The sequence below is a fragment of the Sphaeramia orbicularis genome, chromosome 9 (assembly GCF_902148855.1).
Source record: "Sphaeramia orbicularis chromosome 9, fSphaOr1.1, whole genome shotgun sequence".
NCBI classification, from domain to species: domain Eukaryota; kingdom Metazoa; phylum Chordata; class Actinopteri; order Kurtiformes; family Apogonidae; genus Sphaeramia; species Sphaeramia orbicularis.
The window spans coordinates 48,489,707-48,515,858 of NC_043965.1; the positions used below are offsets into that span (position 1 = coordinate 48,489,707).

The 26,152-nt window shown below is 37.5% G+C and overlaps 1 protein-coding gene and 1 pseudogene across 1 annotated transcript; both read right to left on the bottom strand.

Moving 5' to 3' along the window:
• Positions 1-1,134: 1,134 nt before the first annotated feature.
• On the bottom strand, positions 1,135-7,029 carry LOC115426241 (kynurenine--oxoglutarate transaminase 3-like; annotated as a pseudogene).
• A 2,000-nt stretch (positions 7,030-9,029) lies between these two features.
• Positions 9,030-23,127, bottom strand: LOC115426242 (deleted in azoospermia-like). Its single transcript, XM_030144245.1, has 9 exons — positions 23,032-23,127; positions 21,499-21,621; positions 20,510-20,601; positions 17,949-18,000; positions 17,796-17,862; positions 17,550-17,689; positions 16,108-16,188; positions 15,844-15,894; positions 9,030-9,083 (listed from the first exon to the last, which is right to left on the bottom strand). The coding sequence occupies exons 1-9, from the start codon at positions 23,125-23,127 to the stop codon at positions 9,030-9,032; spliced, it is 756 nt and encodes a 251-aa protein (XP_030000105.1).
• Positions 23,128-26,152: the final 3,025 nt, after the last annotated feature.

Genomic DNA, 26,152 nt, shown 5'->3' on the forward strand with positions numbered 1-26,152 from the left:
TTGTTTTAGTTTTAATGCTGAGAAATAACTAAATTCAACTAAAATGTTCTTTACTGAAGTTTTTAGTTATTTTCACTCCTCATTTGAATTTAAAAAGGAAAAAAGAAAAAGAAAATGAAAGAAAGAAAGAAAGAAAGCTTTAATTTAGAGACAAAGAAAATGAAAGAAAGAAAGACAGAAAGAAAGAAAGAAAGAAAGAAAGAAAGAAAGAAAGCCTTAATGTTGGGGGGAAGGCTCGTGTTAGCTTGGGTAGGCTATTTACTTGAGTGGTGCTAACTTTACAAGTTCATTCTAAACTCATTAAAAACTCAACATTAACAAACTCAAAACTCAACAGAATTCTTATAGGATGAGTCGGATCTTACAAACACCAAGTTACAGAAGTTTCGCTTCCTTTAACTCACGAATACTAATTTTAATGACCTTTTATTTATCAGAGCTCAGCTCTACAGCAACTCTCCTCCTAATGATCACATGACCTCAGCTGACAAACTGAAACAAAAACACCACCAGGTTCAGCAAAACAACTCAAATAAATCCTACTGAAAACAACATTTGGACTAATGTTAGCTTATCTTAAAAACTCCATAATTTGTGGTTACAGAGGTTAAATTTCAACAGCTGGCCAAGTCAGCTAGCAAACTATAAGGCTACAGCTGAAAATCCAACATAACAGTAGTTTAAGATATAAATTTATACAAACGCTAACACATACCAAAGAAAACAGAATTTACAACATAAACGTCCGCTCATACAGGAAATACACATGCAGGGCTTTCAAGTCACGCATTGGGCGTGAGTGACAGCATTTCAACCCATTCACACACCATACCTTGCATTTCTCACGCAGAGAAATTACCAGGACAACACCCACCAAGTTCACAATATACAACAACGCAAAGGTGATCCATCACTTGGTAGAACAGGTCCAAATTTCCATCCAATCAAAATTACAAGTGTCCTGCCCCCCTCCCGAGACGAAATGGTCAGTTAGCTGTCAATCAAACTCAGGACAGGCAACTTCTCAAAAACCCTTGGAGAGAGATTTGGTGGGTGTGACCAAAATTGTGTCGCGCACACAGCCACACAAGACAGGCTTGGACGTAATTAATTGAATCGGAGTCATGTTTCCCCCTACATGTTCCTGGTGGTGGGGCAGTGTGCTGAAGATAGACAATACCTAAGTTATATTCAGTAAAGCACAAACATTGCTAAGGTTTGGATCCAGTAGATGTGATTTCCTGCATTCTGGTGGAGTTTTAGGTGACCTCTATACAATACCTAAATCCATTCAGATTCATATCCTACCTCCTGACTTCAGAAGTAAACATGGGCTGAACATTCAGCTCAGACTGACTGACAAAACACCAAATTTGGGCTCAGCTGCACACCAGAAAACCACTGCTTGAACCTAAATGACTGCTGATACACCAACAAAGCAAAATTTATAGACCCATGGAGCAGGTTTAGAGGTAGATTCATGGTTTAATATATTTGGATTAGTATTACTGATTGAACCAAAATGCTATGTTGTGAATAATTGTTGCAGTATTTAGTCCAAAATAAAACAGTAGTAGTCAGTGAAGGACATTCATTCTTCATTCAGGGCTTTTTCCCATCACAGAGTCCATCAGAAAACAGTCAAGTGTGTCACAATTCTACATACAGACCAATGTGATCTCAAGTAAAAAAAATAGTATAATAACATATAAATAATGCCAACTACAAATTTTCTTCTTGGTTTACTGTGAAAAAAAATAACATTACACTATGAAAATATTTACTTGAACAAACTATCCTTTCACGATAAAATACTAATAAATACATAAATAAAAGTGCATACAAACAACCTGAAATGTGCCATTTGAAACTATATTCTGCCTGTTCCTAAATGTTTTGTGTATTTGTAGATCCACTGTGATCTGTAAATTGTGTTAATAATAAACTGAGATGAAATATTGTAGAAAATGTTCTCATTTTAGTTCCAAACTTTAAAATTTTAACAATATTATGCCTGTTGCCAAACTCTACTAAAATATACAAAAAGCTAACTCTATACTACAGATAAGAAATATATACGACATATAAAGATGAGGAGGGGAGTGACATATAAAAACTGTACTTGACTCATTATTATGTGACATTACAGAAACAAGCAATATTCACATGATGCAAATGTTACTGATCATTTGTGAACAATACAATACATTCAACGACCAATAAGTGAATCAGCCAAACATCGGAGCAGGAGTGGATGAGACTGTTTGCAAGCACCATTGGTGTAAATATGAACAAAATGGCAGTTAATATGTGTGGGAACTCACTGAGCGCCAAGACATCAACAAGCATGAAGTAACCTCCTTCTGGGATGACCACAGACATACCGACCTCCTGCAGGATGGAGGCCATGCGGACCCTCTTAACTTCAAGTTCCTCTGCCAGGGAGGAGAAGTAGCACTCATGCTGACCATCAGCTCATAGTTCTTCATCAAACCTTGTGCCACAGTCTCCTATAGAGACAAAGGAACATTAGAGCTTATGAATACAAGTCAGACTGAGCTTCTGATTTCTGTTATAGATGTAGGAGCTGCACCTGTAAAGGTGTTGGGCAGGTGTACAGTGTGTTCTGCATGATGGTCTGTAGAGGTTTTACCAGGTGCTCAGGCCCTACAGACCAACCAAGCTGGAGACAGGACGTTCAGTTACATGACGTACAACAGTGGACTGACATTTTCAGATTACATTTGATATTCTCACCTTCCATCCAGTGACACTAAATGTTTTCCTGCACTTCCAATTGTGATTGTTCTATCCCACATTCCAGGCAAAGTGTCTATGATAAAAAAAAAAAAAAAAAAAATAAAATATATATATAGATATAGATATATATAGATAGATAGATAGATATAGATATATAGATATATATGTGTGTGTGTTTAGAGAGCCTATTCAAGGCATAAAGGGTGTAATGTGGGCTGGCTGTTCAGCGGTAAGTCAAATGCGTAAGGAGAACAGACAGAGGTAGGAAGTGGCATGGTCCACCATTTTTAATGTTTTCAATCATCTATATTTACAAAGTGCACATGCCAAAAAGTGCAAATGCAAATGGAGGTCAGAGGAGCAGTGTCTTCTCCAGCAGCAGAACCACAAGTGATGGGACCAGGTGCCTTATGCCGTGTTTCCACTACATGGAACCAGCTCGACTCAGCTCAGCTTGGCTCGGGTACCAGGTCCTATTCCTGGAGACTGTTTCCATTACAGGATACTACTGACTTTACAGTACCTGGACGTCATAGCTATGTGGCGCGTTACTTCCGTGTCGTCTGCTCAGAGAGTTGCTGATAAACTCGCTTGTTGTGTGTTGCTCCATCAAGCTCATGCTGAATTTTTACATCTGAATCTCCTGGACTGACCATGGTGTAGTTTTACAGGCTGTCATCATGTGGATTAACCTACCGCTATATTTAATGTAAACTTCCGCATGTGTTTTTTGTAAAACGCCAGTCCACAGAGACAGCGCTCTGACCAATCTGTGGTCTGCAGTGTTTACACATCACCTTTTAGAATCTGGTCCCCAGTCTTGGAACCTTGGTGGAGGTGATACCAAAAAAACTAGTACCGGGTACCAGATTCCAGGTCCTTTTTCGTAATGGAAACGCAAAAAGGCCAAGCGGAGCCAAGTCGAGCCAGTACCATGTAGTGGAAACGCGGCATTATATACTGTCCAACTAACTGGTTAAAACCATTACAACTCAACAAGGGATGTACCAATTTACAAAAATGATTAAAACTAACCTAAAAACCTCCACAAACCAAAACCACCACCATAAACCATATAAAACCCAAGCTATATACATAAAACTCTAAAGCCAAACACCATTGATAAACAGAAACCCATAAACCTATAAAACATTAACCCTGGCTACCCTACACATTTCCCTGCCTTGGTCCAGCCTGGAACTTTCTTAAGGGCCATTGTTTCTGCAGGGACTCTTTTAGCTGACGGGCCAGGACACAAGGAAAAGGTAAGTACAAACATACTAAACGCTTTAAGACACACTAACACACAGACACTAAACAAATCTAAACTTAGATATTGCACATTTATATGCAGAGAGTGAGTTTGGAGTCTAATTTATGTCCCCCTTTGTCTCCAGGGCCAAGCAGCCATCAGTTAAAGTGCTACAGCGCCACCAGATCTAAACAGGGAAAGAAAAGGCAATAAACACTCGATAAACGACTTTTAAAATCAATTGTGTGCAGTTATTTCGGTATGTCCAAATATGTTTGTTTAAAGTACTGTGTGCTATCAAAAATAGAATAAACTTTATTGTCATTGTACTCCATGTTACAATGAAATTGTGCAGGCCTCCCCCTGCACAAAAAAGTACTAAATATGCAAGTTAAAGTGCCCAAGTGAGAAGGTGAAGGTGCTTGTTTATACTTACAAGTAATTAATGGGCTGTTTGTTGCAAAGGGCCAAAAAACAAGTGTGTCATTGGAAACTGAGCAGAATACCTACTGATTTTGATCTGCTGGTGGCCTCAGTAGATGAGCCACTCATAAACCTCATCACTGAAGCCCAGTGTGCCATATTCAATACAAAGGTCGGCAAACATCTGCAGCTCATCTCTGGTGAATATCTGAAGGAAGAAGAGAGAGGCTACTGAGAACTTCATACAGTAAATGAGACATTTATCTGTAGCGGAAACAGAAAAATCTCATATCTTCATGTAGGACATTCTACATCTAGATAATGATACATATCACATTTTCTGTATGTTCAAGGAATAAATAGTTTCTATAAAAGACCACATAGAAAGCTCTGTTTCCTATTACATTTAGAATCATACAGGGTGTCTACAGGTATAAGACCCTTAAACTTAACCCTTTTTCAGACCTTACATGATAAATATAACATAAATTCTCTGTTCTTATTTGAGCATTGCGGGTCAATATAAAAGTAGGTAGTATGTATATGGTCCAGTGCACAGGTAGTTTTTATGCCGAGATATGAGGATTAGGGTAAGAGAGTTAGCTCCTCAATCACATGTTCAAGTATAAAATAAAAACAAATAATAAAAAATTTAAATCAGTGTAAGTTTTAAAGATTTGGAACAGCAGAACTGTGGGCATACACTTTGAACTGTCACTTTGACAAACAGAAATTAGAATGTGGATGATGATGATGTGAGAGAAAGTGTCCAAATGTACATTTACATTTGAGTTAAAGGTGTTTTAAAAGCCTGTAGACACCCTGATACAGATGCTCACATTGGATCACTTTTCTCCTTTTAATTTAATACCTTTGTAAACAGAGAATGCATTTCAACTATTTAAACAAATATCTAAACCAAACATATCATACGTTATGATGTAGAGCAGTGGTTTCCAACCTTTTTTGGCTCATGACCCGATTTTAACATCACAAATTTCTGGTGACCCCAGACAATCAAAACAGAGACATTTTTTTGCTAAAATTAATTTGTTTTTGATCATGTAATAGTTTGCTCTACTATGTTGCAAAACATTAATTTTAGATGACATTAAGTCTATATAATGTCTATTATTATGGACAGAGCCGGTAAAGCCAGGTGTAGATTACTGCACAAAGGGAGAATTTGATTTTCCTTGGTCAGGATATGTACAGTCAGTCCAGCTTAGATTTACAAGGCTGACAATACTGAACAAATAATAACTCAAACTATGAATTATGAAAGAGCTGCAGCATCTGAAACCGACCACAATGAACATTTGACAGATAAACAGTACCGCAGTGCTTCAGTTTCAGCTTCAGAGTTTGTCATGTCTTTTACGGATTGGGATTGTCTCTCAAATCAACATATATTTTTTATTAGTAAGTTTTTCTTAATTTTCATAAATTACTAGAAATTTCAGGCGACCCCATTTGAAATTCAGGTGACCCCACGTGGGGTCCCGACCCCAAGGTTGATTAACACTGGCGTAGAGGCAAACAAAAAATGAGGGCAGGCCTGAGATAAATATTAGTATAATACTGAATGTAGATATGAAGTTCTTTTAAATCTAAACTATAGCAACAAAGTATTGTAATATACACCTAGTGAGTGTGATTGATACTGCAGATGTTTTTCTTTTGCTACATGATACATATCACTACATTACTGTATGTGCCTGTCATGTAAACACATCTGGTTTTACCGTACCCTCCCTATAGGACTGTTGGAAGTGTTGCTAATGATGGCTTTTGTCTTAGAGTTGAATTTCCTTGAAAGATCCTCTGAGTCAAGGTACCAGTCAGCACTTCTGTCTTCTTTCCATGCTTCTAAAATTATGCAGAAAAACAGCACATTCATACTAACAACATACTAGTAAAGAAAATACTATATGTGGAAAACACCACACGTACGCAACAAAGGTTTCAAGTTAAACTTACAAGGCGCAGAAGTATCAACACAGGCGTGGCCCCTACCATTCACACCATAGATACATGACAGTCAAAGAAAGGTTCTACAAAGATGACCTAAAAGCGGGACATTAGAGTGAATATACAACAAACACTGAAGGGATGTTTTCAATAAATACCCCAGCATCCTTACCTCATCTCCCACTTCCACCAGACCCTGCATGGTGCTGAATTGGAAACCGTAACCCCCCACCGTGACCGGGATTTCTTTAAAGGGGTCGATAGTACGTCCACAGACTTAACCATGAACCTGAGAAAGGGCCTTCACCAGAGAAGGATGGCCCTTTCAAGATGCACATAAAAAAGAAAACAGATTATTTACATGATTATTTTCACAAAATTTTTATATCCAGGCTCCTACTATTAAAATGTATTAATCTAAATGCATTTTTGATTTTGGCATTTCTAAACTGATCATCACTGTAATAGTCGTAATTATTGTTTATATTATAAAAATTATTCTCAGGATCTATGTCATAGCCAATCTCATGCATTTTGTGCTCAGTGTGTTGGAAATTTGTGATTTAAATGTTCATACTGTCTATTTTCACTTTCTATTTCCCAAGAATAACCCTCACCTTCATTGTCATTTACGTCTGTACATGTAATAAAGGATGTCTGGCTGTCAAAAAGGGAAATTTCAGAAACTCGAGACAGTAAAATATAGTAAAACTGCTTTGAAAATACTTCAACATAGAGATCTGTGCTGGTCAAATATGAGACGACTGTCAAACTTTCTTCATTATTAATTTAAACCTAAAATATGGTAACTGCTAAAAAAGCCAACTGCAAACTTTGACTGAATACTGATCCAATTTAAATCATCCCATTTGCTCATAATAAACATCTTAACTGATGAAAATTAGTGCATGATTGAAGGAATGAAGCACAGAAATTAGACAAAGACTGACATTCTGCTTCTACTCCTTAACAGAGCCATGTTTCTTCAGGTGGAATACCACAAACTAGTAAATATCAGGGCACATACTTCTAGTAAATCACTCTTGGCCACAGACAGGACACCCCAAGGAGCCTGTCACACCACTAGACAGTGACAAAAAATAAAAAATAAAACAAAGTGTCCAAGACATGCCAGGGAAAAATAGCAACCACCCAAGCCATGAGTGGAAAAGCAGCAGCAGACTGGAAGGATCAGGGTGAGGACTGAAGCGGCAAAGACAGAGGATCTCCTACATGCTCTGTAGACTCAAAATATGAGATAGGAACATGAAACAATGAGGAAACAAAAGTCACCACTGGTTTAAATTATTACACACTTTAACTTTTATTTCTCAAACAGTATGCAAACCTAGAAAACAAACACTTAACCCAAACAGTGCAGTGTCCAGGCTCTCTGAACAACAGATGGACCAGTACAATCAGATGTCTGCACACAGAAGATCCATGAGGTCAAAGTTCAAAGAATACACACAACTTTACCACACAAAAGAAAATCAGTGTTGTACACCCAAGCACCAATGTGCATTTCCAATCATATAGGAAGTATAGCTAGTTATGAAGTGGACATTGTTCACCTTAAGGAAATAAATACAAAAATATGCATTGTGCAAAGGCCACCTGCAATTACTGTACATTAAAGCCCAAAACACTGACACCAGCATTAAGTGAACATTTTAGAGAACATAAGCAAACTTTAAACAGTGATATTGAAGAGGTACTATAATCTCACAAAATTGCTGTTCTTTTATTGCCTTAGTTGATACCAAACAAAATAAAATAAAATAAAATAAAATAAAAAGTTGCAGAAAGTAATAGTGAGTGCTTGAAACTAAATTAATGACCAAGTGCCCTTATGGTGTTATAGACAAGTTAATGGAGTTTCTTAATCAGAGAAGCAATAATTGTTCCAGTGATGAAACAACCAGATAGCAGCAACAACATATTAACCCTATTAATGTACATTCTATGTACAGAGAACCCTTGCAGAGGCAATAAAAAAAAACCAAAACCCACAACCAAACATTTAAAAATAATTCCAAAATAAATAATAATAATAATAATAATAATAATAATAATAAAAAAACAAATACAAATAGGCACAAAAGGTGAGTTTAAAAGTCTTGTCCTTTTTATCTTTGGGTTATTGAGGTAAAAAAAAGCATGACACACAGTGAGCCCATTTATCAACTCGTACAGGGACAGTGGGGGTTAAAAGTGGGGACTAAAACTCAGCTGTAGTCAAAGTGACTGTGATCAAACCTGTGAAGAGCTCCCGCTGTCTGGTGTTAAAATGGGTTTTGACGATGGACAGGAGTGAGAAAAAAGGCAGGGCACTACGATAACACTCTTGAATGTTTCCAGCCATCCAGAACATCTGTATCATCCTGTCTGAAATGTGGCAAACTGTAGCCTCTATCTGAGGAGCAGGAGACAGAAGTTCCTATTACAACTTTACTGTAATCACATACATTTTAGGATTACAGCTTACATGGTGTAATCAATACAATAAACAAAAAAATATTTTACTTAGTATTAGAAGAAGAATAAAGAGAGTGGACACAAATGACTGACTGAACAAAGATCAGAGGAACCAAAAGCGTTCTAAACTTTACCTGGTAGGGGCTCAGTAAATGTGAACTGCAGCACCATCATCATCGTATGGAGAATCCACATAGCTCTGAAAATTAAGAAGGATGAAACAGTACATAACAAGCTCACAGAAACACACTCAAATGTTCACTTTGGAGAGGACATCCACTACTGTTACACTGCAACACAGATGTAAACACTGGGCGGACAGTGCCATCTACTGGACGCTTCTTACCACAAACATTAAAATGGTATAAAAACACTTCGCTTCGTCACATTTTTCCATACTGTTCAATATTGATTTATTGTGGTACATAAATGAATAATGCTGCCAGTTGGAAGACAAGAGGGTTCCCTGTTTGTGTCCATTTGAGTCGACATTTATGATTTCTTTAAAAGCACAACTACAATTCCTTGTGGAATTTAAAGTATTTTTTACTATTGTGTTTTTACGATTGTTGTTAACCTCCTAAGACCCAGCTATGGGTTTTCTGTCCACATTTGTGCACAAGAGTTTCACAACTTTACACAAAAAAAAAGAAAACTGTCCACCACAAAGGACATTCCATAAAAATTTTAAAAACTGCATCTGAAAAAAACTGTTGCATCATAATGTTTCCAATATAGGCACTTATTTAATAAAAAACAAAAAAAGCTTGTACTTTGCTGACACTTCCGGGGTCTTAGGAGGTTAAGTTTGTGATCCTGCTGGAACCTGTAAATTTCCCTATGGGATGAATGAATGAATGAATGAATGAATGAAGGAAGGAAGGAAGGAAGGGAGTGAGTGAGTCTGTCTGTCTGTCTCTATCTATCTATCTATCTATCTATCTATCTATCAAGAAATTCAAAGGAAAAAAACTGTCAAGTATGGAAAATGAAAATGAAAAATAAACAGTCATATAATATTAAAACTAGCATGTTGACCCATAGGGATCCACAGGTTCTAGATGTGGTAGTTTTGCTACCACATTTTATAATGTTGCATATTCGTTCATACTGTACTGCATTTAGGGCTGTGCAATTAATCGAAATTCAATTACGATTTCGATTATTACACGCAACAATTACAAAAATTATGTAATTGAGAAAAAATGATTATTAATTTTGAGTTGTTTTAATTCACGCGCACACAAGCTACCATGAGCTGCTCTGCCCCGCCCCCCTCTAAGCTACTGCTGCCTGCTAGTCGGCAGGTCCACCCCAAGAGGAAAGTTGTACCTAGCGGTCTGGAAAAATGGCAGGAGAATCACAGCAGAAGTGCTTGGTAAACAAAAAAGGCAAGTCAAATTCAATTGTATGGAATCACTTTGGGTTTGATGAAGAAGACGAAGAGCAAAAACACATCACGTGCAAAAAGTGTTTCGTAGTTGTGTCCACACCGACCGCTAACACAACAAACGTTTTTAACCATCTAAAGTTTAACCACCGCCACCTTTATCATATTCTTTATCTCATGAAAAACTAAAACGCATAAAAACAACTTCGTCCGCAATGCAATCTTCAGTCTCCGAATCTCTTTACGCTGCAACTCCCGTATTAACCTAACCCTAACCCGTATAACCCTAACGTACGTATTCTATAGGGTGTCCCATAAGTCTGCATACAAAGGAAAAATAAACGTTTCTTGACATAAACCATTTTTATTTATATAATATGCTCTATATGACTGCCATTTTGTCGGGAACACATTTCAATGCGTGTCCTCCACTGCTGAAGAACTATAAAGAAGAAATATAAAGAAATACATGTTAGAACCATATGTATTACAGGGGTTGGACAAAATAATGGAAACACCTTCTATGATGCCACAATGTTAGGTGTTTCCATTATTTTGTCCAACCCCTGTATGTCTCCTATGTATGGAGACTTATGGGACACCCTGTAGATGGCTGATGTATACAGAAGGCTTTAACTGAAACCTCACAGCACGCCACTGAATTTACTATGTTTCATACTACATTGAACATACTTGAATTTATAATTTGCACTTTACGTGAGGTTTTTTTTTTTTTTATTGCTACAGTTCTATGGCAAGTCTATAGCAGTTTAATTACAGTGCACTATTTGTTTACAAAAGGAAACATACTTGAACTTACAGTACACTTATTTGATTTCAAAGATTTTTTTGTTTCGTACAAAGTGAAAATACTTTGTTTTAGTGGTTAAAAGCTTTATTTATGTTTAAAGAGCATATTTTACATTGTTTTGCAAGAAAAAAATAAACAACTTTAAGGTTAACAAATAATCGTTTTTAATAATCGTGATTTCAATTATTGCTAAAATAATCGTGATTTTTTTTTTTTTTTTTCTATAATCGAGCAGCCCTAACTGCATTTGTTCAACAGTCACCGCTAAAAGCGTTCTGGCCATAGCAATGTGATTTTAAGGCTATTGTATTTCAAAATTACAAACATCTCCCAATATATTGGGCCTATCAACTTGCCATTTTCACTAGTCTGTTCCTTGACCAAAAATACTTAAGTATGATAAACTGCAGCTGTCAGCTCTTTCTGGACTTTGTGTGAATCCCCAGACACACATACACGCACACAGAGGCCACTTGGCTTTTATAATATAGATGTACTTGTGCATCAGTGTAGACAGTATGGACACATCATATTTCATTTTTCTATGGTTGACTCATTTTCATTCAGAAATGTAAATCCATTCCTCACATTCAGGCTTCAACACATAACAAAAATGGAACAGGAGAAAATTAGGGTTGATGATGAATTTAAATACTGAAACATAATGTTATTATGAAACAGGTGATGTGAAGCGGTGATTGTAATCATGACTTTGTATAAATGCAGTATCCTGGGAAGGCCTAGTCCTTTAAGGGGCAAAGATAGGCTGAGGACCACCTGTTTGTCAACAAATGTATGAGAAAATGTTTAGAATACTTAAAGAACGTTAGGAAGGGATTTGAATCTTCCAGTAAATGATATCTAAAGATTCAAGACATCTGGATGTGTTTCAGTGTATATGTGTAAAAAAACCCACAAATGGCAGCACATCGACAACCACCAGTGAGCTGTAGCCAGTAGAAGCACTAGATTAGAGGCAAACCATTATCAAGCACTTCATCAAGAACCACAGTGATACTGCTAACAAAGAGACGGAGCCGCATCCAGAAATGTCAGTTAAAAAAGAAAGCAGTATGTTAAATCAGGGTTTCTGCAGGTATCAGCAAATCTAATTTAATGCTTTTTAATGCCCTTTTTAATGCCATTTTAAAAACAAATTTAATGCCCACGTCCAACTGCAGATAGTTTTATATATAGTTTTATGATGGTTTACTGTCGACTGGCTTTAACCAGGTTTTGAACAGTTCCTCCTCCAACCACTTCTGCTGAAACTTGCATTTTCCCATTTGCTAATATTCCCTCCGCTCTTTCACCACAGCATGAGCACACTCACAGCACGATGCATTGCAAGCATCCAGTGTTGTGACTTTGTGTAATGGCCAATTAAAGGGTTCCACCTGTCAATCATCACACTATACTTCTGATCAAAATGATTAAATATTTATATAATCAAAATAAATTGTGAATAACAATGCTTTTTTTCCATCAAATCTATTTAATTTTTTAATGCCTCTGGACATTGAATTTAATGCTTTTTAATGCCATTTAAGGCCTTAATTTTCACAAAATCTACTTAATGACTTTTAATGCTTTTTAATGACCCACAGAAACCCTGTAAATGCATCCAGAAGTGTTGACTTTTCTGGGCTCAGAAAAATCTGGCATGGACCATCACTCAGTGGAAAACATGCACAATGCTTGAAACCAACCAGTATTGTGTTTTTGGGGGTTTTTTGAACCTGCTCTCATCTGTGAAGAGGACACGGCGCCATTGGAACCAGCTCTAGTGTTTTCTGGCAAATGTCAGCAGACTTTTACAGCACTGGGCTGTGAACATGAGCCTCACTAGAGGACACTATGCCCTCATTCTACACTCCTGTATTTTTCTGGCAATTTGATCTAATACATGTACATGGGTTGCCCACTGTGAGTCATTTTATAGGGTTCTCGCCTCTCCTCGTGTTCCACCTTGCATAAAGGAGCAGATACCAGTTCATTTGCTGGGTAGTTCCCCTTCTACAGCCTTAGCGAGCTTTCATCTGTTTCATGTGTAAGGAAATGTCTAGGAAGTGGATTTTAGAACATCTATGTAAGACCATAAAGTCTGAAGTGACATATGGATGCATTTTTGTCTAAGTTTGCAGCAAAACAGGAGAAAGAAGCATAATGTCAAAAAGGCTGAAAATATATCATAGACATGACATATCACAGCCTTATTATGTTTCAGTGACATGCATTATGTTGAGCTGAATTAAGCTAAATAGATGAATAGCTTTCACCACCAGTGTTTCAGTTTTATTGTATTTCTATCACTTTGTACAAGACAGCAAAATGACGATTAGGCAAAACTATTTATACTAAAAGTTAATGCTGCAACAACGAATTGATTAAATCGATCCAAATCGATTCTTAAAAGAGATGGAAACTAATTCAGCAGTCAATTGATAAACTCCGTTTATCAAGCCACCAGACTAATTTTACCAATTGTTGACTGGAACTAATACAGACTACGCTAGTTTGATAGCCTACAACCGCACCTGTTTGAAGACTATATCTTGCTCGTCTCTAGCCATAACAAGTCTAGGTAGAGGCTAGTGCTCGCTAACTCTACCCGAAGCCATTACACGAATGTAATCATTAGTGACTTGTCTGCAGCCTATATTGCTTTGGATTAAATACCAATCTTTGAGAATTGAGTCTTTTGTGTTTATCCGATGAATCAATTAGTTATTAAAATAATCTACAGATCAATCGATTATTAAAATTAACATTAGTTGCAGCCCTACTAACAGTCAAAGTAAAATGTAACTCCCAAAGTAACACAACATTACATTATGTTACAATGCTGAAGGAGGCCTGACAGTTGCAATGAGGGGAGGAGGGGTTCTGTTAGTGATCCACAACTCTCCAAAACAGACCAAGCTAGTATAAAATCAGAGGCGATGTGTTCGTCTGAGCTGATCTGGTGCTCAGCTGCAACGCAAAATGTTAGAAAAACTGGCCAAATGCATCTTCTTTTGCTACAGAATTTTCTGCTCAGAATCTTCTCCAGAGACACTCAACACTCTACAATGACAGTATGACCTGATCAAAATTTTTTCATTGTATTTGTTGAAAACTGATATCAAAATAGATCATTAGCTGAGGCATTAAAAGGAGAGTGATAGATGTAAAATGTGACTCACACACTATGAACTGTTAGCTTAAAAGAGCGTGGAGCAGGTGCAGTAGATTTGCATTGTACTTGCTGTAACAGAAAAACTGATTTTTCATGTACCTTTAAGTAAAATACCGAGTTGCACTGAAGGGAAAATATAAAGAGTAATATTAGAAAAAAATTAGCAATTGAGAATAGATTTCTAAAATTCATATGCATGCCTGCAGGGTTCAACTCCAATCACCAGACCACTTAATAGAAGATCCAAATAAAACAGATGACCCTACAAATGGCCCTGGGAAAAATGTACCCAAGTACTTTTAGAGAAGAGTTTGATGCATGTCTTTGAGAGCCAGGTCTTTTTAGAGCCAACAGGAGTCGCCCTAGTGGTCATCAGTGGCATTGCAACTTTGACATACTTCTATCATAATACTGGAAGGGCTCAGAGCGTCTGTGTGTGTATGTGTGTGTCAGCACGATTCTGACAAACTGAGACATTTTTACCCGGCCAATTTGGTACCTACAGTTGAGGAATAGTACCGTCACCACATTAAATATCTCGGCAAGTTGATAGGACCAATAATTTCGGAGATATTAGTCATTTTAAAATACAACTGCCTTACAATCATGGAAGCACAGTAGCATGCTGCATGATGGGGAGTGAAGTTAAAAACAGGAACATCACATTTACAAGCCACAGTTCTGACATATTAGTACTGGAGCCAGTTCTGGAGAGGGCAAGAACAAGTTTGCAAAGTTTCAGGAGGTAGGGAAAAGGTAAAAGAGCTTCACAACAGTGGGAGATGTGAGGAATTAGGAACACCTGTTAAGTTTCACATTCACTTACTCACATACTCATTATGAGGTACCCCCCCCCAACGAACAATTCACCCCCACCCTGTTCGTGCACTCTGTGGCTCACTATTTCACTCTGCAGGTGCACTGGCGTATTGGTATATGAATTGCCGTTCACATTTTAAAGAATTACTTACCAAAAATTCTTTTATGTCAACACTTATATAATAACATCTTTTCCCAAAAGTCTGCTCTCCCCAGCATAAAAATTCCCACATCTACAGCCTGTGGTTCCCATAGGTCACATACTAGTATTTTATATTTGAGCTAAGGTTATTGCATCATACGGTTTACACCACAATACAAGCCAAAGAAAATTTTGATATCACTGCATTAATTTTCAGTAAGAGTTTTCCAAACTATTCCAATGATTTCTTAATTGGTGATGTAAGTATAAACATTTACCTGCAAGTGTAATAAATGGTTTCAAGATTTACTTGCCAAGGTTTACTTCTACCCACATATGGTGCTTGAAAGTGTCACACGCATCTCCTCTTTGCAATAGCCTGTTAGATTTGTTCTTATCACATAAATCTCCAAAAATTATTATTCCTACTGAGTCAAGTTCCATTGTAATCCTGCTGAAATTCATCATCTAGTCCTATGTATAATAGACTTGCTACTTCCAAATTCAGTGTGCAATGCTTTCAGACCACAAACCATAAGAGCGTCCTCACATCACAGATGTTTTGCTTTCTGTCAGTCTTACAAATATTCACTCATATTCCAAGCAAATGCAGAATCACCTGATTGAGAGGCTGTGTCCTCTGGCCCGCCATCCAGTAAGGTGGGGTGTACTGCATACCAAGGGAGAAGGGTCAGCGGTCAAACAGAACAAATCACACCAGACCACAGCAGAGGAATGGGTGTGTGAGGAATGGGGCAGATGGGGACAAGTGAACCTAAACCAGGCTCAACCCTTCATCTTATATGCAGGGGCATATGTTTTATGCCTAGGACACCCTGCAGTGGATATTCTAATTGGTGTATGGGTGTGTATGTGTATGTACCTGGTAGGAATAGGCATTCTGTTCATAGTTCATCAGCATCTGTGGGTACATGATCCCTTCAAAACTGGAATATGGGTAGGGCTGGAAACAAAGGAAGAACACAGAGTGAACTGCAGCAATGGACAGCCAACAGCTATTAAAAAATTGCATATTATGTACTGTATATATAGTCAAAGTGTGTAAACAGACTGAAAGTCAAGCCTACACTGGTTTATTTATACAGTTATTACATCTCATATCTGTACAGCACTTCATAATTAGTGTTTTTCATTGATTTTACAGACTGTGGCAGTCTGCTATATTCTATTTTGTCACATGTCAGTCTTAACAAACCAGAAATAATGTGGATAATCTACAAAAATAACTGCATGATGAACAGGTGAGACAGACAACACCTCCTGCATGACACTGAGAGGTAAACAGAACATACAGTATTTAAGTGAGCCTAAAACTAATTAAGATTTTGAACAGACAGGTCACAACACACTGGAGACCAAAGGCCTAGCTGGACCATATAACCAAGACAAACTTCACACTGTCAAGAGTGCAGGTTTACTTGTAGTGTTGTGTTCCCTAAATTAGACCGTTAGACAGAGTCTTCAGTTATCAGGCACCTCTGCCAAACCAGACCCTAGTTTGCCTTCAGAAGGCCTGTACTCACTCTGTTTAAAGCTAGACATTAAACTTCCCTTTTTAACAAATCATATTGTTGGGGTATCCCTTAGTTCTGCTGCCTACTCCTTTGCTCCATTTTTTATGGCATTATATAGACAGCCCCCTAAAGCCTGTGCACTACACTTTAGGAGTTCCTGGCCCCAGTCAGCAGATTTGAGAATTTACTGTATAAAATTCAGTCTATGGCAGATACTTGAGGTTTGGTCTCTAACTCCAAAGAAAGGAAAAAACTGTGGCTATAACAAGGTACTCATAAAAGAGTCCTGCCCGAAGGTGGCAATAAAGTTACTTTAATAGTTTAGCTGCAGTGGAGGAAGATTACACTGCAGAAGTAAACTACTGTGCCACTCACATCACTTTTATGTAGCCAGAAAATACAACAAATGGGATTATGTTGTTCTGTTTGTTCTGTATTTGACTTACAATGATTTGCAGTTTCCTGATTAGCGCTGTAGAGGGCACATCTCTTGGTTATACTCATGCAAACGCTCAGAAGACTGTTTGCATGAGCCAAGGCTAAAAACATATTATTAAAATAATAATAGAATTACACGTTTGGCTGCTGAGGGCCATGATGAGCTGAAGACAGCACAAAACTGTGTTTTATGACCATCTCACACCATATAATCAAGAAAAGTAATTCTAGTACACTGGAAATATGTCTGTTACAGTTGAAAAGTCATTGAATATAAGGTCATCTTGAGTTTCATTCTGTATGTTTACTGAAATGTGATGACTCATTGCTTGACTGTGTCCTTGTGTGTTACCTGATAGTAAGGGCTATCTCTGCTGAGCACAGGTGAAGGTTGTGCCATAACCCCTTCCATAGGTGAGCAGCAAGAGCAGTACAAGTACTGAGTGGGGTTCATCCAAGGAGCCGGGCCAATCAGGTTGGATGGCCTAGGCCCTGGATAAGGGAGACAAATGGCATTTACAATGACATTCCATGGTTTATGCACAGTTTTCAATTTGTACTTCAAAAATATTCCTCTGAGGTTAAACAGAACACATACGAGCACTCCTGTCCTTCACTATGGCGGGGCCTAACTTGAATGTCCGGCCCTTGAAACTGATCTGTTGCTACAGAAAACCCAGAGGAGGGGACATATTAGTCTCAATTATGAAATAAAAACAAAAGAATGGCAGCTGAGTGTGCATCTGCTTACCTCAATGATTGACTGAATGTTGACATCTTCACTGAAGTACACAAACGCGTACCTACGAGAGAAAACAACTGAGTTTACATACCTCACACCAGTAAGAGCACACAGCTGAGGAAACCATTCAAAGTGAAACAATAAAAGAATACACTCTTGCTCTCTTACATCATATTAGCTATACAGATACACTACATTAGTGTTTGAGGACCCTCAAGGAAACAGGGAAGTACAAGTGTATAAGTTTAACCCTTAATAGGTAACCTGGGGTCCCAGCAGACCCCACGTTTTTAATTTTTTATGTTTTCACGCAGTAAAGGAGAATTGTACTTCACGCAGTAAAGGAGAATTTATTTGGAAAATAAAGCACAATTTTGTTATATTTTTTTGTTTCATTGCTATCCTTTCATACTATAAGCAATAAAGTACTGTAACTGACTAAAAAATAACGTTTTTAGATGGTTACCTATTAAGGGTTAAGTGAATTTAAGTCATGAAAAACCACAAAGTATGGTGGCCTTACAAATTCAATGAAAACAGGCATGTCAGCAAAGAATTTAATGGATTGTGTTTATTATTGTTGTCGTATAGTATGTGTCCAATTTTTTCCACATCAAAAGACAATTTCAATTTGTCAGTAAAAGAATGATAAAAGCACCAGATCAAGCGAACGTGAACATCACTGTCAAAAATTCAAGTTTCACAGTCTGTCATTTCTCAAATAGGCAAATATTTCAGCTTAAAAACCCTATTTTATGGAACTGTTTACAAAATTTCAGTATCACTTGTAAAAAAAAAAAAAAAAAGATATAATTAATATAAAATAAAACCTAAAAAAGACTAAAACATGTAAATGCACTATCAACTTTAATAATATTTTTTTCTTATTTGTATAAGTGATATTTTAAGTCGGTGAATCTGTAGGAACTAATTATACAACAGTACAAGAATATAGAAAGGTTATGTACAATCCAATTATTAGTCAGTTATGCTCTGCTATTAGCTGTATATATCACTTCAGTTGTAATATGTATGTTCAATAAAAGCTTATTAGAATATTTGTAGTGTTTTAGTTCCAGCAAAGTCTTTTATTCTGACACTGAACAAAGTGATAAACTGCTGTCCCCGTGTCACAACATATTTGTGTTCATATAAACTTATCATTTAAACATTTTTATCCAACTTTGATCAAAATTGTAGTTTAACATCAGAGCTAAAGCCCTATGTTTCACTTAGTGATGTCCCAATAAGGATTTATTTGATTCTGATCTGATTGTTTTAGGATTAGTTTTGCCGATATCGATCAGATACTGATCCGATACCTACTTTTTACAATAAAATTTTGATTTAAATATGGAGTCAATGTTTATAGGTTATTATGCTACTATTTTACTTGAGATCACAATTGGGCTGAATGTGGAACCTGAACTAAAACAAGTACGACGCCTTTGACTCTTAATAACTTTAGTATAATTTTTCCACTTTCCAAATTCATACTGTGGGACAAATTAGAGCCTTTGGCGGGTCGGTTTTGGCCCACAGGCCAAATGCTTGCCACTGCTGTAGCTGGGCTATGGACAGGTCCATCCAGATATTATATGGGGGTGTGTTCTGCACCATACGTTAGTGATGTGCAGATCAGCGGGTTACTCGCGGGTCGGATTGGGGTGGGTCAAAAGAAGCGGAAAGTGGAAGCAAATTTGTGGAGCGGGTTGGGTTCGGTCAAATAATTCCACTAAAGACCCGTGGGTTGAAAAAAACCCGACTTGCACATCACTACCGGACCTTAAAGCGAAACCTATAGACGTTTTAGTAATTCCTCTAAGCCTCCCGCTGTTGTGCAGCTAATTTTCCTTTCCCCTACCTTCATAAACTTTAATTTAAGGGAGCAGGGCATGTTCCCCCCCCCGAACCCCAGAACCAGGCCTGGATTGGCCCTTTTTTGTGACCAAATCCGATCCCATCTTCTAAAAAATGCCAGCCGGCAGCTGATACCAATCTGTAGATCAGAATGGGACATCCCTAGTTTCATTTAGGTTCTTATGAGAACAGCATGTTTTGTACATTTGTGTAAAGTGAAAGAAAAAAAAAATTCTTTTTGAGTTCCCGTGTCACGCAGCAGTAATTTAAGTATTTTTACCCCCAAATTGTATTTCTGTAAATTGTAGCGTGTCATGTGAAAGTACTTACTGAGACCTATTTATACATGTATTAAACATGGAGATAAATTATTTAGTTTAAACACAGAGATTATTGAACATGAAATGTGGTCCCTGTGTCAGTGCTTGATCTGGCCCACCAATGTCCGAAAGTGTCCTATTTTAATGAGTAGATAAGAATTAAAAAAAAAAAAAAAAAAAAAGACATTCTACAGTCCTGATCTGTATCAGGAACCATCTTGTAAGGAACACTGAGAGATGGTACAGACATACCTTGTGTAAAACTCTCAAGTTTTCATGTGTTGTAGTTTTGACTTGCAGGTGTGGACAGACAGACAGACCCAGTAACAATACCCTTACAGAGGTGAAGGTAGTGAAGTACTGACACTTGGGAGAAGCAATAAAACTCACCCTTTGCAGACCCCTCCACGGTATGTGATAATTTTTACTTCCTTGACAGAGCCAAATTGTGCAAATAAGTCCTGGAGATCATTTACATCCACCTATGGATAATAATGCAAGTGAAAAACTGGATTTTAGATATCATACCTGACCATAGTCATTCTATAAAGTACTACAGAAAGATTATTTTGTTCTTATTCCATTTGGGTGTTCATATTTCCTTATATGAAGAACCTCCTCAAGGTACACGCTCAATGCAGTCCTAAATTCCATTCATAAAATGGTAAAAAAGACTGAACCTCAAAACTGAGGACAGAATGTCAACTGCAGCTAGTAGTAAACAGCAGCAGCAATAACAGATACTTTCTAATGTTTAAGTAATACTACAGAGTAGGGCTGCCCGATTTGTGAGAAAGTCCTATTGCAATTATTTTGGCCAATATTGTGATTTGCAATTTTACCAGTCTAGAAATGTTACTTCAAACACGGAAACTTCAAGTAGAATAAAAAAAATAAAATAAAATACAAAAATCAAAATTTTAAGATCTCCTTCTGACATGTCACTAACTCACAAAATATCACAAGTCTTTGCATTTCTATCACTGGATCAATAAAAACCTTCTAAGTATGGATGTTTGCATTAAAGATGTTTACAGTTATATAATCTCACATACTGGTACTGCAGTTATAATTACAATTTGGCTGAAAAGTCTGGTTTGACCAGCTCTAAACGTAATGTCATGAAATAACTTTTGCTATAATGTGGCATGATATACATAAAATTTGGTTGACTTAATTAATAGTGCAGTTCCATTGAACAGGAAATGTAGGTACAGAGCAGATGTTTTATTCAAGATTTGAATGCACATTCACACAGGCATGCATTACTTAGTCAATTTGTAGATTTAAGTGTTCAGTTTCTGTCAACTTGCAATTAAAGCTGATCATATTATCAGATATTATTATTTGCTGATGGCACAAGAAAGTTGAAGTCTTACCTTCATATTAATGCCACCAACAAACACGGCATTGGGAGTCACTGTGCCCTTAGGTAGAATGAACCCATTTGCCATCCCAGAGGCAGGTGAAGTCTGGGTACGCCTTCTCTGATTGCGGGGATACTGACAAAAAACAGCGGATGGATTCTTGAATTGTATTATATTATGTAATACAGTTTTCATACCAGATAAATCAAAAGTACTTGTTATTAGATGTCCTTGACTTGACTTTGTATACTCCATGTAAAACTCAGCTCTCTTGACTTGTTGCTTACACTGTAATTTAGGATGTTCCTGGCACGTAACACATACAAATGTAACAGTGACTAACCTGTAACATTAAAACAGTAACGTTACAACTGCTTCACTGAAAACCAAACTAACAGGTCATACCTAAAGGAGAAGCTAGCACCTACAAGTGTTGGTAAACCAGAAAGAAAGTATCAGCTGTGGGTTATCTTAGAACAATGTGTAAAGCTAGCATTAAAACAATGTCACTATTCTGTATTTCTTCCTGTTTTTAACTAACACTGTATCAAGTTAACATAACGTGTTTTTGCAGTTTTCTGCGCTCACGTACTTAGCTAATGCTAGCTTAATTAATGCTAGTTAGTAATTTAGCTCGTTGTTAGCATGATTTACATGTTGACAAAAAACTTTCGGTGAAATTCGGTTTTATAGCTGAACTGTATCGACAGAAGGATATGGGCATAAACAGTTCACCGATACTTACCATTTTAAAATAATTAAAAGTACTCAGTCAGACACAGTTCAAGTTAGCCGCCGTGTGCACTGATCCAACAGCAGCCCACTCTGCAGGGTTGCCAGGTCCACGAACAAAATCCAGTCCACTGACCTCCCGCCAAAAACAATGAAAATTAGCCCAATTTTTTTTTAACATCCTCAATCAAATCAGGCAACATTTATTTCTAAAATCAATAAATCTTGTCACAGTGCATTAAACAATATGTAAACAAGAAATAACTTATCCTTGCCTGTTTCTTAATACTGCCCTTTCCTCTTTACTGCTCCAGTCCTTCACAGTTCCAGTTATTCTGCAGAATATACACACAAACATTAAACTAATCCATAAAGTAAAAATTTGACCATGTTTGAAATATGTTTATGTCCTTCTTACCCAAGTTCTATTTACAATATCTCTATTACTCCCCTCCTTCTCCTGTCCTCATGTTATCCAGTTGTAGCTCCATTGGAAAAGTAATAATAACCTTGCACATGGCCAAGAAGGGCAAATCACAACAGCAAGTTGCAAAGCACACAAGAAAAAAAAAAAAAAACACTCACAATAAAAAGAAAATCACGCAGACAAGAAAACACACACAAACAATACAAAGGAAATCACACAAACAAGAAAACACACACACAAAAGAAAATCACACAAACAAGAAAAAAAAATCACGCAAACAAGAAAACACACACACACACACACACACACACACACACACACACACACACACACACACACACACACACAGTAAAAAGAAAATCACACAAACAAGAAAAAGCTCCTACCGGAAAAGGTAGGTACCTGTTGTGTGGATGCTGAGTGGGCAGAAGCTCCTCCCCTCTTTCTGGCTGATGCACAGGGTGACAGTTGTCATTTAGCATCAGGTAAGAGGATTGAATTGGAGGCTAGATGTTTTGTCCTCGTTGTGGAAAAAAGGTACCAGAAGAACTCGAACGGCCGAACTATTGCAGTGGTTGCGGCAAGAGCCTACAGGAGATTGGTGACAATGAATCCATCACCGGACTGTCCTCAGGTAAGTTCACTGATATAGCGTCATTTTGCGCTAACTGCGTTAGCCTAGCAAGGAAAGTGTATCAGACCATGGTGGTCCACAGGCTGCTAACAACGTACTCTGGTACTGTCCCTTACAAAGTTCAGGTTTGTAAACAGGGGTTCATGCATGAAGACAGCCAGTTTTTACTCCAGGCTTTAAAACATTTCAGGATAATCCTTGTTTAGTATAGCCATGCATTTTATGTATTACCACTATTTATGCACCTGTAATACACGTTTTTCCAGAACATATTTTCCTTTGTTTCCTCATAGTATCGTAGAATACTGAGTTTAATCCAAACTCAATGTTATTAACGTTCCTGGAATACTGGAAGAAAAAAGCAGAGGAAAGACAAACTTTCTCATCTGATAAAATGGGCGCAAAGAAAAAGTCAAAAAAAAACGTTCAGATAAGCAAACACGTTTTGATATAACTCAGAGTGAGAGTGAACAACTGTACCTATAATGTCAACCATTTTAACCAAAGACCTATAGAAGGGTCAATTTAATGATAATAGTTCACTTGTGAAAATACTTAGGTGTATATAAATATACATGTGTGTACTAATAGCTTATGTGTTTTCAATTAATTCTGAACACAACATTCAATTTCCTGTTTTGCCTATTTTTCAATTGAATTCTCATCATAATTATCAAATATGTCAACTACTGTTAGAATAAAATTCATATTTTAGAAGCAATTATTTGGCCAAGATAAAGTTTTTTCAAAAATACCTCCAAAAGATAAGATAATAAAATGTAATTTTACATTAATGGAAATGTATCTAATGATATTTCTTTTTCACAGAACAAGGACCTGTGTCACTGGAGGAGTTGTTGATGTTTTCCACTGATGTGAAGTCAATCCCACCTGCAGGAATGACACCCCATCCATGCATCACATTTACACTGGAGTCCATGTATCCCTTAGTCAACACATGTGCCAACACAAACACACTTTCACTCTTACAAACATACAGTCTTTTCAAAGCAAATATGGACTTTGGTATTCAAAATTCACCAGGTTTTGGACGCTGCTGAAAAGTTGCGACATGAAAAGTCAAAGAAGTTACCATATAGACACAAGTGAAAGTTCCAAGTTGTTTATTTAGTTTTTGTTTCAATTTCCTTTCCAACATTTTACCAGTTTTCTTATTGGACTTCATTTTACAATCAATGCTGTTCTTAAAAAATTCCAGCTGAGTAAAAAAGAAAAAAAATCTCAATTCCAGATTGCTTTGACTGTCATGTCGGCTTTTGGACTTTGTCTGGATTTGTCTGTCTTTTCTGTTTTGTTTGTCATTTCCTGTTTTATTTTGTTAAGTTTCCCTCATGTGTCTTGTCGTCTTTACTTCCTCTCCCTGATCGTGTTCACCTTTTCCCTGATTACCTGGCTCCTCCCTGATTATCTCCACCTGTGTCCAATTGTCTTCCCGCCCTCCTGTGTATTTAAACCCTCAGTCTTCCCCTGTTTAGTTGCCAGTTTGTGTTCTACAACTTGTTGTGCTCACTTACCAGTGTTTTTGGATCCTGTTCGTTTGTCTGCTGTGTTTGACCCGTTTTCGTCCTTCGACCACTGATTCAGCCTGTTCCTATCCTGCCTGCTTGTCATCGACCTGGTTCGTGTACCCGACTCTGTCTCTGCCTTCTCCCTTTAATACCTCAGCCTCCACCGATTACCTGTGCTTCGACCTTCGCCTGGATTACTACCGTGAGTCTGCCTGTCCCCCATGTACCGTTGCTCGTTTGATTGCTTCTCCGTGTATGACCTGGCTTGTTTTTTGACCACCCTCTGTTTGTCCCTAGTGGGGATTCCGTTGGGGTTTTCCCGGCTCGACCAAGCCGGTCGTCAGCCGTATTCACCCGCAGCCCAGACGTTTACCCCCGGATCCGGTGGCTTCACAGAAGTTACATTATCTCTGTGTTGTATATTTTCACCTGTGAAAGTGTTTTGTTTGGGTTCAGCCTTTGTACTTAGCCTTTCACATTGACTGAATTATGCTGTTTAATATGATTTCACAGCAATAAACAAGTTGTTAAACAACAGGTCGTGGGTCGTGGTGAATTGCACTGTATATTTTAATTGCAAAGTTCAAGTCAGTTGACCCATCCAGGGTGTGCCCCGCCTTCACCCTTAAGTAGCTGGGATATCCTCTGATTGACCCCCCGCAACCCTAGTGAGCATAAAGTGGGTTGAGAATGAATGAATCAGTCAACCCTTTTTTAGGGGTGCTCTGAGGAGTGTTGTCAATCATATTGTTTATTAGTACTTATTTATAGCCCAGCTATTTCCTTAATGGTAAAATATAGTTCTGAGGCAGAGTCCCAGTCGTGTGGTTGCTGTAGTCCATTTTGTTGCACAGCCTGTTGTAGGTAATCCTGAATGTTTGGATCAATGCATGAATGAATGCTTTGCCTCAATTCAGGAAACGCAAGTAGTTCTCTCTCTTCAACTGCAAATCCACAATCCCTTGAACCAAACCTGCACAATGAGACAATTGCATAGTATAATTAAAACTGAATGTTCAAGTCTCTTAGTTTTCCAGAAATGTTTGTTGCAAATGATTGTTCTTCATCTTTGCACCTAAATATGAAGGTAAAAGAAGGCCCAGCCTATAAATTCAAGGTTATAATTTACCTACACCTGTAATAAACCGAATGTACTACCCATAATATCAACACTTTGCATTTTTATAAGAATGTATAATGTCAGTTCATTGTGATATGTGATATGGATTACCTGTGAGGCAAGAAATAGAGTTTGTTTGGAATCCCTCCAGGACATGATGAAAGTCTGCTGGGTCGAATCCTATGCTTATTCCAGAGGTCAGTGCATTCATCAAGCTCTTTTTG

Excerpts from the sequence above, each read along its gene's own strand:
- LOC115426242 (XM_030144245.1), bottom strand. The coding sequence starts at position 23,127 with ATGCTAAATGACAACTGTCACCCTGTGCATCAGCCAGAAAGAGGGGAG. Across the intron at positions 16,189-17,549 it reads GAGATAGCCCTTACTATCAG|CCCTACCCATATTCCAGTTT; the intron begins GTAACACACAAG and ends CTTTGTTTCCAG. Across the intron at positions 9,084-15,843 it reads GGACACAGCCTCTCAATCAG|AGCTATGTGGATTCTCCATA; the intron begins GTGATTCTGCAT and ends CTTAATTTTCAG.